General features: G+C 49.0%; 3 protein-coding genes across 3 annotated transcripts; all 3 read right to left on the bottom strand.

Annotated features, from left to right (window-relative positions):
• Positions 1-1817: 1817 nt before the first annotated feature.
• On the bottom strand, positions 1818-3846 carry B0J16DRAFT_152750 (TLC domain-containing protein). The gene is made up of 2 exons (XM_046122079.1): positions 3334-3846; positions 1818-3268 (listed from the first exon to the last, which is right to left on the bottom strand). Exons 1-2 carry the CDS (start codon positions 3574-3576, stop codon positions 2132-2134), a joined length of 1380 nt encoding a protein of 459 aa, XP_045981182.1. The 5' UTR covers positions 3577-3846; the 3' UTR covers positions 1818-2131.
• Positions 3847-5098: 1252 nt separating this feature from the next.
• On the bottom strand, positions 5099-7944 carry B0J16DRAFT_152985 (PalH/RIM21-domain-containing protein). The gene has a single exon (XM_046122080.1). The coding sequence runs from the start codon at positions 7640-7642 to the stop codon at positions 5312-5314; it is 2331 nt and encodes a 776-aa protein (XP_045981183.1). The 5' UTR covers positions 7643-7944; the 3' UTR covers positions 5099-5311.
• Positions 7945-9937: 1993 nt separating this feature from the next.
• B0J16DRAFT_344352 (YjeF N-terminal domain-containing protein) lies at positions 9938-12583 on the bottom strand. Its single transcript, XM_046128171.1, has one exon. The coding sequence runs from the start codon at positions 12505-12507 to the stop codon at positions 10429-10431; it is 2079 nt and encodes a 692-aa protein (XP_045981184.1). The 5' UTR covers positions 12508-12583; the 3' UTR covers positions 9938-10428.
• Between the last annotated feature and the right edge of the window lie 110 nt (positions 12584-12693).

Genomic DNA, 12693 nt, shown 5'->3' on the forward strand with positions numbered 1-12693 from the left:
CAGTCTGTATACAGGAGACTTTTAGGTCTCTTAGACTAAGAGACCGCTCATGCGGGAGGAAAGGTTCACGATCTAGTTATTGAAAGTTTGGGTGGCACACAAATGGCTATTGTTAGTGAAACGAATGGAAAACAAAAGGAATCCTGCTTTTCATCCTCGGTCGGTGGCTGAACCATTTAATTGAGGGTGCAAGAGCACTATCTCATAGAAGACATCACGCCGAGTCGTATGTCCATTTGAGGGCAAAATCAGTATGTGTTACATAATCTTGTACTTGAGTCAAGCAAGTATGTGGAAGCATAAAACATAACGTCGCAGCGGATCACATAGCATAGCAGGCGAGCAAGCAAACCAATGATGTCTTTTTGTTTCTCGATCTACGTTTCTCGATCTACATGATTTGTCCTACTACTTCAATGTGTCAGTCGATAATTGTTGAATAGAAGGACGTGTAGCATGCTAGTTGAATTGTATGATCGTTTAGATAGCACATGTTTACTCAAGACGTCAAGTGTATCCTATGCCGCTCTTTAAACCAGCTTGACCAGTTCGGAGTGTTGCCCGTCGGATTGACTGTATTGAGGCTGTGCTCGGGGCTCAGTCGGTAGCCGATGTGCCCCACCTTGCCCGGACCCGCCACCCCGGATGGCGGGATCCACGGAGGTGCAGGAACCAGCATCAGGAGCGGCTCACCGTAGTCCCGTTGAGTTTAACCCCTGGGAGATCCAGTGAGTTAATTATTCCTTGACGCCATTGAAAATGGATGGCCAGGCAAGGGTCGAGAACAAGGTTGCTGAGTGCTGTTTTGATTCGGCATAGGTATGTGGCGTAAGACTGTCTCCCGGCGATTAACTCCGCGAATCTTGTAGCCGCTTTGTCCATACAGTAACAGCACAGGTGCATGGGAGTAAGCCGATTCTATGGAATTTGGACTTTGAAGTGATAGATATAGAAAAACACCTCTCTACTTTTACCAAGGCTAGTGACGTTATATCCTTGTAATTAAGTGTTATCCTACATGTGAGTAGGTTTGTATTATTCAAACACGCACGTGGAAGAGCTTTTTGACCGGGTCTGGTAATGGCAGGTTAAGAAATGAACATTTAGACTGTTACACAGCAAAATACTCCGTAGTCTGATCAGACAATGACTAGACACATTGCAACTCGACCTGCCGCAGCGAGTCATCATTTGCCGTACTGTACAGAGATGTTTGACCTCGCTTGCAGCGGCTTGAGTTACGCGTGTCCCTCGAACAGCCAATGCGTTGTCAATGTGGTCTTTGAGATGTCCATTGGGGCAAACGGTGGACATAGTCTCCACACGATGAATTCGACTGACCAGACTCTGAAGCAACACGAGAGAGGCGAATTAATAATTGGGCCCCAAATTATTGAAAACGCCTGGTTGACGCGTTCAAAGAGTGTTGACTTTCAAAAAGGTGCCAACCATTCGTTGATACAAATCGGGCTGGACCGACGTCGTAGTTGGGAGTATGACTAGCACCTAGGGCGTGGGACGAGGGTAGCGAGCGCCAAGGTAGTAACAATATTAAGTATGTTCGTATAGATATTGATAAGTGATTGTACAAGAAGATATGCGCGTGTAAATACATGATCCGAGAGATGGTGTGCTGCTGTATGCAGGTCGTTTGAGGCCAGAGTGAGTGTCACACGTATTAGTGAAAAACACTCCTTATCAAAAGTGTCTTTGACAAGCCTGTCCAAGAACCTCCTTGCTCCTCACGTCGTCACAACGAATCGACATGTGTATGTCGTTCAACTCAGCGATCTGTTGCAACAGAACAGTTGATTAATCCGGGTAAGACGGATTCTCTCGGAACGCCGGCATGTTGGATACAAAAGCGACAGCGAGGTCCAACCACTCCAAGTTGAACTCGTTCACTATCCGCACCAAACCCACTACCCCGATGCTCTCTAAAAAAGGAGAGACGCAAGCAATTATACGCCCCGATTTCGTGGCTTCCCCTTTGCTGTGGTCATAAATATTATGCTGATCCATTAATTCGTTCCATCAACCCGATCTTGACTTTCCTAGTGCTTTTTGTCACGAGGAAGCCTGAACTTCAATCTTCCAACACCTCGCCCACAACAACCTCTGGTGCCACCGCTTAGTTCTTCGCATCTCCCGAAGCCCTACCGTTGGCATGTCCGTTCGTAAAGCTGTTGGCCTTGGAACCAGTAACGGCCCCCTCATCTTCCTCCATGTCACCCTCATCCTCGTCCTCGGATCGGTCATCTTGGAGATCATTCTGGCTGACAAATCGCCAGGCAATTCGGACGATACAGAACAGCCAGAAGAGGTTAAGGGCTTGAAGAGAGCACAAGAGAGTGGCAGTAATGACCTGAGCAATACGGCACTTGTACTGCTGGGTATCCCAGTTCAGTTCAAAGGGACCGACAGTCTCGAATTCGGTAAAGAGAGACCAGATGATCTTGAGGTTGAGGTAGTGACGCAGGTAGATCCAAGCGATCATGAAGACTCCGAAGTAAGGGCCCACGAGGGGAGAGTCAATGTAGTTGAGCGTTTTGGAAGTAGCCAGGAAGAAGTCACTAATGTCGTGGGTGACGTAGACAGCCAGACCGATGTAAGTGAAATGGAAGCGGTAGCTCAGGCCAATGAGTCCAAGGGTAACAATGTGATGACCGACAAGTTCCTTGAAATCTTTGCGAGGCTTCTCCATACCAAGGAGAAGAACAATAGCCTGCTGAGCCCAGTAGGCTGCCTGAAAAAGATAGTAGAATTTAACAGGGCCCTGGTGAGTTAGGTGGGGGAAGCCATCGTACATGCCGTAAGTGTTAAAGTACCATACGGGAGTGTGGCTCATGACCCATAGACCAACAGGGCCAAGGACACCGAAGTAGATAGCAGTGTAGACCTGCTCCATGAAACGAGCCTTCTTGCCGCGGCTGAGGCCATAGTAACGGGCCAAGGGCGAAAGAAGCTCCTGCATGATAAACTCGCGAGTGAAGGACAAGACAATTGTATAGAAAGCGACGAAGGCGACATCCCAGCGGCCCTTTCCGTAGTGAGCGGGCTCATTGAGATCCCCTTGCGGTAGCTTGTAGGAGAGGAATATGAAGTGGTGAATAGGGTTCGATTCGGTAGGGTTAATGGCGTATCCAATGAGGAGGAAGGCGAGGAGGACGGCAGGGAGGACGAAGGTGTGCTTGATCATTGTCTGTTTCGCACGAGCGATGAGGCCACGAGCACGGCGTCTTTTCGAGAGGCGCTTTCGGCCATCGGACTGCATCAGAGATATGTTAGCTCAAGGGGAGTAGGTGGAGGAGCTTGAACAGAGCAGAGACATACATAAACATTTGAGTGGTTGTCGGTGGCTTCGAGACTGGCACGACTGGAAGCCAATGCCGGGGCACCCGTGTCACCTCGAATCTCGCCCCCTAAAGCGCTGCTCTTACGTCGCTTCCGGGCGTTGTTGATGGCGTCCTGGGTGGCTGTGGTGTTGCTGACCGACGACGACGAGGTAGCTTGATGACGCTGGTGTAGCTGATCGTTTGCTGTGTTCAACAGCGGGAAAGGTTCTGAGCCCGACATTCTCGTCTATCGTATGCCACTTTCCGAGCTGGCAGAGTTTAGAATTTTGTCTCGCTTTGTTCTGTGGTGGAAGATGTTGCACCCCTATTTCGCGAGTAGTGTAGCGCAAAGGATACCTCGAGTCGCAAAGAGGAGGAAAGGAAGGGTCCAGTATAGGGAGGAAAGGAATGTGGTTGCTGTTTGACTCGTACGGCTAGTCTCTCCTATTTACGTTTTTGTAACGCAGAATAAGAGGCAGCCAGTAGATTAAAGAGACAAGATGAGAAGAAGATAAGAGGAGAGTAATGAAGAGAGAGAGTCAAGAAGTTAGGTACGGATTGTGCGGGATCGTCGCGTGCTATACTGGACAATACCTAGGTACGGATACATTATTATTAGAGGGAGATGTCAGTGGAGGGGAGATTTTTAGGTGGGTAAGCCGAGACGGGAAAGGATGTCATGATTGGCCAGATAGGGAAATATTGGTTGGATGGGTGGTGCCTTCCATCTGGGTTCCATCTCATGGCTCCTGGCTCCTGACTGCTGGGGCATTGGCATTGTATGTACTGCAAGTTCGATTTCAGGGTCTTTGAGGAGTCAATTGCTTTCCTTATTACCTACCTAGGTAGGCAGGTCAACTATATATATACGAAAGTAGGGAATACTTAATCTTAAACCTTTAAACTTTACAGTTTCTGTTTTCCCACAACGTTTCTCAAAGTTAGACTACCTGCCCATTCTAATTCTTCCACAGACCCTCTAGAAGAAAAGGATTCCCACATTGTGGGGCAGAAAAGGCCTCCGCGGGCTCCAAGATTAAGATTATCCAAGGGTTTTTAGTTGATATGGCCTGGCTGCCAGGGTTCATCTTCAGCTTCAGGGGTAGAGGTATCTATCACTCACTCACAGCCTGTTGTTTTCCTCCTTAACGTTGGTTGTCTTGAGATTTTTCGGCTATAACCACGGACAACCTCTCTTTGGTCGCTACCTCTCTTTAAGATAGGAACCTATCTTAACCTTGCCAACCTTATACAGATGTCGTTGTGCTAACTGGATCATCACTCATTGTCAGGTTTGATCAATCGCCCCTTTCTGGAGTGGCATAACATCCATTCGAACGTGCAATGGTCCTTCCCCTATCATTTGCCATCATCCCATCGCATTTGTCTCGCCCTGATTCATGCGCGCATCTGGTTTTCGTCTCCCGAGGATGCCGAGAATTCAGTGGTTTTTTTTTCTTCCGCTTCAATGTGGGCTATAATTTGCAGCTGACATGCGCCAAATACGTCATGCCGCAAAGATATGGACATGCACGTAGTCTACCTACCTAGGTAGGTACTAGGTTAGTACCTTCAACTGTCAGCAGGTACAGTAGGTACTAGGTAACCCTGAAATCATCTGCAGTTAAATATTGGTTCATATTAAGGACGTCCAGATATCATATCGCAGTATCAATTCCTATATAAGCTGAGGTCAATGAAAAGTGACCGTACAATACAAATAGGGCAAATTCGCTCATGAGATCCCGTCCTTATAACGCCATATTCCCTGCTCAGGGGTCCATCTCATTGAACATATACATGACTCCGGGCATAACCGCCATGTTTGCAAGTCCCTGCCATAGATATACATGTAAAGGATGTTGATGCAATCATCCCAGGGGTATCATTCATACAGGCCGTCCCAATGATTATTTAAACGCCAGTCTTTCAAAAATAACGGATCGCTAGGTGCACAGGTACTAGCACACAAGAGTTCAAGTCGCTCGACGAAGCCCCGGCGAATCCGAGTCTTGTCTTGGATGATCTAACGATGACCTATCTGACAGCGAGCCATCGTCGGAGTCATCATAGAAATCGTCCTCATAATTCGTTCTCGGCCGGACACCTCGCCATAGTGGTGGGTTATTGGGCGGAATAGGTCCATCCCCTGGGCTGCCCGAGAACGTGCTTCGACTCGTGTTCAATTGTGCCACTTCTCCTGACGCATCTCTCGAAGTGCTGCCCTGACTGATCGTGCTGTTATTGTGGTTCGCAAAAGGCTGCCTACTTGGTAGTTGCGGTAATTGCCGTTCCGTAGTGTTGAGTTCTTCTTCCTCCAGGACCTGCTGGAGCGCTGCTCCTCTGCGGGGAGGTGCCGGAATGACCGTTACTGGAAGGCTTTCGGTATTTGGTGCTGATCGCATGCGATCTCGTAGTTTCTCGGCTTGGTTTGCCGCGAAGTCCTCCAATCGACCCCTTAGATCCCATCGATTGGAATTGTTTGCGCGTCCTTCACGCGTGACTACCGAATTGCCGTCCGAACGTTGGACTGTCTCCGTAGGCGCATCCTCGGTTGTGTGGTTAAGTGTCGAGTTAGAGAAAGTAAGATTACGCCAACCGCCCCGACTTGGCGAGTTAGCTTCCAAATCTACAGATTGTTGTGAAGCTGGCGGCACAACAACACCGTGCTGCACGGAAGCCGGGGCGTGATTGGAAGAGCTGGATTCATCGTGCAGTTGTTGGCTTGGAGGTGTGCTGCCTAATCGACTCAGATCGACCACACTCGGTTGTGGCAGAGGATCGGGAGTTCGTGAAGTAGTCTCTGAAGGGGCCTGGTACCGTACAGCATAAACTGTACTCGCCGCGCTGGCCGTGTCTGTACGGCTAATAGGTGTAGCGGCAGGTGCCGGCCGGGCCGGCCAGATTGTAGGTCGCAAGCCTCTTCCTATGCCCCTTTGTGAAGGCTGCTCAAATGGTTCGGCAAACGCACCATTGCCTTGGCCGCGGTATCTGTTGGCAAGAGAAGAGACAGTCGGCCAACCATTGGCTCCAGTCGTAGACATCTGCGACCGATCACCCTCACTACCGCCCCCCGAACTGCCGCCCTTTCTGCTTTTACGATTGCGAAGCCAGGGGAACTCGGATGCGTTGATTTCGAGCGTATCATCCCCGTCGAAAACCTCTCGGCCAAGAATACCATCCTTCTTCTCCTCACGTTCAAGAGCCTCAATTCTTTCCACCCATTCCCACACAACAACACTGGCAGCTGCAGCACCAACCCATCGCACGTAATCGCCCCATCCAGTAAAATCAGGCTGGGAAATATCGAGAATGAAGAAGACGACAGGTATGAGAATCGAAATGAGGGAAATGATAGCGACAAAACTGATGTTCTTCATAAAAGGGTGATAGAAAGAGTAACGCTTCTTCATTAACGCAAAGTAGACCACCCAGGCAGCATACAACAAGCCCAGAGAAAGCTGGAACAGGTAACTGAGAGCGGGAACAGGGTGAACAAAATTCTTAGGTCGTGCGGTAGTATTGATGCCGTTATCTGAGTATTTGAAACTGGTGACGGCACTGAAGACAACATCAAGAGTGATGAGTGCGAACGCAACCCATTTGATGATTATCTTTTCTCTGTGTCGAGGAAAGAGTCGGATGAGAGTCTGGGCCTGCGCCAGCCATAAGAACGTATCAGAGACGAGTCGGATAACCTTGAGTTCCACGCTGTTCATCACCTCATCCTGTAGTTGATTCGCATTCTGGATCCCCCACAAGTACTGACTTTTAGCTACTCTGAAGGTGTCGGCTGACGCGATAGTGAGTGAGATGGCGACGGTTAAAGCGGCGACTTTTTGTAGCCATGGTCGACCACCAATGGTGACGCTGTTGTTCGAGCTATGAGTGAAAGCGGATTTTCGGCCCAGGTAAACAATTCCTCCGTCGAGAAAAGATCTAGGGGTGACGAAGAGCATAATGACGAGCATATAGGCAGTAACGGTAGTAGCAGCGAGGGCGTAACAGATCGGAAAGGTGGAGGCATAGAAGGGATCGCGGAAGTCGGAGAATTTCGGGCTGCTGTCTGACGCATCGTGTTGAGTGAGGCTGCTATCGTCGCCGGAGGCAGCATATGTGACATGGACTTCGGCTCGGGGGAATATGTCGTGCGTCGGGCAAGGTATTTGGTAAATCGCGGGTTCCGTCAGTATCGAGGGGATACCGTCGAGCCCCAAAGTCTTGACTCCATTGACAGGTAAGAGCGTTGTCGTGCATAGTGATGGAGGCGCGGTGATAGTCGCGCTGACCAAGGCGGCGGTGGCCATGATTGCGGCTGGCCGATTATTCAGTGAGGCAACACAAACCGAACGACCAGCCGCGAGTTGACAAGATTCGCGAGTTGGAGGAGGACTCTAGTTGGAGGGGATTCGCTCAAGCGGCCGCCATGGGAGGCACGTTTCGATGGCTGAGCAACGCGGCAGAATCGACCGAGGGCAGATTCGAAATTGCCTGCGATTCGGAGGCAGTCGGGTGTGATGGTTCTTTTTTTTTTTTTACGATTGTTGGTGAAGAAAACGAGTGTGTTCAGGCGCGGTTTCGAGGAGATCGTGGGGGAAACTGTAACGGGAGGATTCTAATACTGTGCAATACAGTACAATACCTATTGCAGGAGTCTGTAGGTAGGTAGGTAGACGGGACTAGGGGGTGCGTGATTGATTACGGCGGGCCCTTGACTACGAACGGAAGGAGGCGGAGTCGAGACAAGACGGGGGGTTGTTTCTCTTGGACTGGGGAATCGAAATAGAAAGAGGAATTGATTGACGCGGCGAATTGTACAGCAATTACCTAGTCCTTACTATACATATTATGAATATGAGTATGAGTAGGTCCAAATGCTTTGCTCAAGATCAATACCAAGGGTAAGTGACGATGAGAGTCGGCAAAGTCTTAGCTTGTTACCGTCGGTCGATTTTCGCGTGGAAGACGTGCAGGAGGGCCGTTCTTGGGGATCGGGCAATATGGAGTGGCGATCTGGAAAAGAGAAGCCTTTTCGATGGATGCCAACACACGCCAGACTGTACTAAACCCGCTAGGAGAAAGAAAGAAAGGGAAAAAACAAGGCTGATTACAAGGTCTGGACCTGGACACAAAAGAATTCGGTTCGGAATTACGGATACCGTAACGTACTGTAGGTAGCTACAGTAGAATAATTAAGCTCTTGGTCCGTTCATTCTTCTTAAGCATGGATGGATGCATGGCTCAGGGAGATTACAGTAAAATCGATTGCTGTGGAACAGTAAGACAAGAATTCTGGGGAATCCATCACCTTATGATGGATGGATGAATATTACAAGTCAGCATCTTCCCTCCATTTATTTAGCGACGCACTGTATAATCACCGTATGTGGATTTAGCGCATCTACCCATCGCTATATTGATTTGAGTCCCGTCGCAAAACCGTTCTCGGTCCATCGGCTTTGGCTGCGCGCCCACAGCCAAAGATACCCATCAAGCCTATGAACTTCCAGACCGTTCAACGGCAGTACATACCGATCAATCAATCGTACAGTAGGTACAGTATGTTATATCTGTGCCACTAAAAAGTGTCAGATCAACAAGGAACCTAGCGACAGGGCTGGAATGCAACTGAAGCCAAAATAAAACAAGTGCACCCCTCTCCAACCCCCAAAATCATCAAAGGCCCTGATGAGCGCTCAATATATCCTCTTTCGTCCATTCAGCCCCAATTCTCTCCCCGCCTCTTGTCAGGAAGAAATTAGGGCTGATGATGGATAGTTATTGGTGTCGAGCATAATAGCCGAAATAATCTGGTTATTTTATACCAGTTCGTACCAGCACCTGGCTACTTGCAAGTGAACGTCTAATGAATAGTACCAACTCATCACTTCATTATACCAGATCGGATGTTACTCTTTTCAGTGTCCACAACTTCACAGCATCCTGCACTGTGCAATACGTACAATCCTAATCCTGGGGTTAGCTTACCATGCACGAGAGTGGATGGAAGGAAAAGATCATCCAGCCTTCCCACATATCCATTTCCAAGATTAGCTTAGCTCTCCATAGTGCGATTCTTTTGAAGCAACAGCTGTCCACCGGCAGAAATCACAAATCGTTTGCGGTGCAACAGAACAGCCCGTAGTCAACTGTAAATTTCAATTCCATTTTAATAACAAATGATGCTGGCTGGTTACCGACCGGCTGGTTTCCATAGAACCCTCGCCTCGTGGCTGGACTGGACCGAGCCGTTTCTCAAAAGTCAATTTGGACCTCGACACCCGTGACAGCATCATTTCTTAGGTAGGGAGGGATTCTAGATACAGTTCCTTGAACAAATGAACAAAGTGTACAGATTAATCATTATAATCCCAATATCAACATCTTGAGTTTCAAGCAAGTTATCTCAAATGTTTGTTTTATACAATCTCTTACTCTTACTCTTACTTTTATCCAGATACTTTAGAAGAAAAAAGTCGTACGTTCAATCTCGCGGAGCGAACCATATGCGGAACTGAACTACAGTGCTTTGCTCCTAAATACATATTAAACCTGCTCCCTAGACACCCATAGACAGTTTCTCACGTCATATAGCATATTGGCACAAATCAAATCAAGCTTTATAAAGTGCCAAGGCTGCACATGCACACGGAAATCACAGACGACTTGGCAAAGCTTAAGCCTCCATTAGTATTTCCCGAGACTCGGCCTCTTTTTCTCCAGGCTTGGCGAACTTGGCTCTTCTTTCTTTTCTTTTCTGTTCTTTTCTTAGTTATTTATTATTATTTTTCTACTTTGTCTGCCACTGCTAGACTATTTCGTATCTTCTATTGCTAAATCATAGTCTATCAAAAATTTCGAATTATATATTTCGAATCAACTCCTGGGTATTCGGTGTCTATAGACCTCAACGCAACTAGAATATATATGCATCCTTCCTTTCACGCCAGAACAACTAATCCCGCCAAACGCCTTGTGTCGTCGAGAAATGCATCATCAGCCCATTTTCTGTTATCCGTGCCATAAATCAACCGTTGAACTTTTCCTGCCCCTTCCTTATAAAAATCGGCATTCCCTTGGCTTTTGCTCCAACCTACTCGTCGTCGTAGTCGGTTTCATCATGCTGACCGTCTGAATACTTCATCTCAAGTACCCACTTCTCATCAAAGTCGATGCCTCGTCGAATCTTAGTTCCAGCTTTCCTCCATACGGCACTGCCCAGGCCGATATCCGCAATGAAGAGACGCCACTCTTCCTCGTGCCCAGCGTTATTCATATTTTGCGGATCGTCCTCATCTGGGGGTGTCACGGCCTCAAGCAGACCTCGTTTAGGAGCTCCCATGGCAACAACATATCGTGGCTTCACAAAAAGTCGACTGCCATCGATGACTGCGACCTTTCCAGAAGTTGGGTCGATTCCCGTTGGAACATCGACTGAGAGCACAAAGGCTTCGTTGCGGTTCGCCCATTCCATCAACTCGTAAACAGCAGCCTGGTCGCCCGTTCGCAATTCCTCAAACGAAATGGTCAAGCCCAGGAGAGCATCCACAATAAGAGACACTGCCACGGGTGATCCTGCCGATGATGCCTTGCGCAGGTGTTCGAAAATGTCGGTTTTGCTAAGAATTTTGCCACCAAAAGCTCGATAAAGTTGGATCTGCTGTCGTAGGTCCTCGAGCAGATCTTTCTCTCGCTCAATGCCCACCAGGCACACAAGTACGTTGACGTTCTTATTTCGAAGATGGCGTGCTGCAGCAATGGCGCGAATGCCGGATTTGTTGTTTCCAGCTAGAATGACCACCGCTGGGCTGCTCAACGTTGCGCTGGATGATGGATTAGCGCCAGCAAGTCCAAACCGCACCTTGATGGCAGGGTCCGTCAGGGCCTTCAGAGTCACCTCGGCGATACCTCTTCCTCCATTTTCGGCCATGAGCTGTTCCGTCAGCCCCACCTCATTTGCTGCAATGTTTTCGAGGTTCAACATCTGCAGGGCAGAGACGGTTTCCAGACGTTTATGCGAAGGGACCAGGTATAAGCCGGGTGGATGACCTTGCTGCCTGCTGTTAGTACTGCGGGATTCTGGTCGAGAAATAGACAAGCGAGACAGGTGGCTTGCACGTACGCCGGAATTGACACGGCTCAGCGGAAGGCCGCCTGATATCGCAACAGCACTTGCTTTACGTGACTGTGACCTCCGCGATGGTCCGGATTTGCTATCGGCCCTCCGATTGCTTTGGCTGCTCCGGACGTCTCGTCCCGAGAGCCTCTCTGCTTCATTGAGCCCATCGTCCGCCTCGCTATTCCACGAATACGCGTCTTTCCTGGCGGTTGACGGTAAATCCAACACGTTTTCTGTGTAATGCAAATTCTTGCCACCAGCTGTGCCAGGTTTGGGCTTGCGGTTGTGAGATACTAACCGGCTAGCGTCGTCGACTTGATCCTCTTTTCTCATTTGGTCAAAGATAGTTGCTTTGTCAAATTTCGCCAAGTTGTTTTCGAAGTCAAAATCGCCCATTTCTTCTGTGACATCCTCAGACGCCCAACCATTGTCAAGGGTACCCTTACGACCCTTGGTGCTCTTTTTCAAGAAGTGAAATGGCTGGAAAGATGACGTGCTCTGTAAGATAGGTGTTTGCCTCCACCCCTTTCCTCGTCCACTGGCGGGTGAACCTTCCACAGCGAGACCATCCTCTTCGGTACGTTGACCTTTTCCTTGCTTGGCTTGACGGGAGCGTCGATTGGTATTTTTCTTCTTGGCAGATCGGGCCACACTACCCTCGACTGCCTTGCCATTGCCAGATTCGGGCACAATTTCACCAAGGGCCAAATTCTTGACAGAGCCTGACAGATCGTGGTCCGAGGTAGGCTGTCCCGGTGTAGATGCCTTGATGTTTACGGAAACATTATGCAATTCTATTCTCCCCCCCTCGTGCATCAGAGCCTTTGTGTCGGATCCCGAGGGCGTCACTGACGCGGGCGGTCTTCCCAGGCTGAGGATGGCAGGGTCGACGAATGCAGGCTGCGCAGGCGGTTGTGAAAAGGTAGGTGCAGCGACAGGTTCGACAGGGGCGGGCGTATACGACGCAGGAGATTTATCCTTGACTTCGGACAGATCAGCAATGTTAGCTGCAGCGATTTGTATAGTTGGGAACCACTGTTTGGTATTTGCCATAAAGACTGCGTCGGAAAATTAGTGGTGTATCTCTGCTGTGTAATTTAGACATCCATACCATTAGTCAAGGTCAGGCCGCTGCCTGCTTGGACATCCACGACTGTCCCTGTGAACTCGTTCCCAGGAGGGTCTCTCAGCACCACCCGCATATGCAAGCCTATAAATTGGTTTGCCATGTTGAAGATT

Source organism: Fusarium flagelliforme (genome assembly GCF_020744385.1).
Source record: "Fusarium flagelliforme strain FIESC 12 MPI-CAGE-AA-0113 chromosome Unknown B0J16scaffold_5, whole genome shotgun sequence".
NCBI classification, from domain to species: Eukaryota; Fungi; Ascomycota; class Sordariomycetes; order Hypocreales; family Nectriaceae; genus Fusarium; species Fusarium flagelliforme.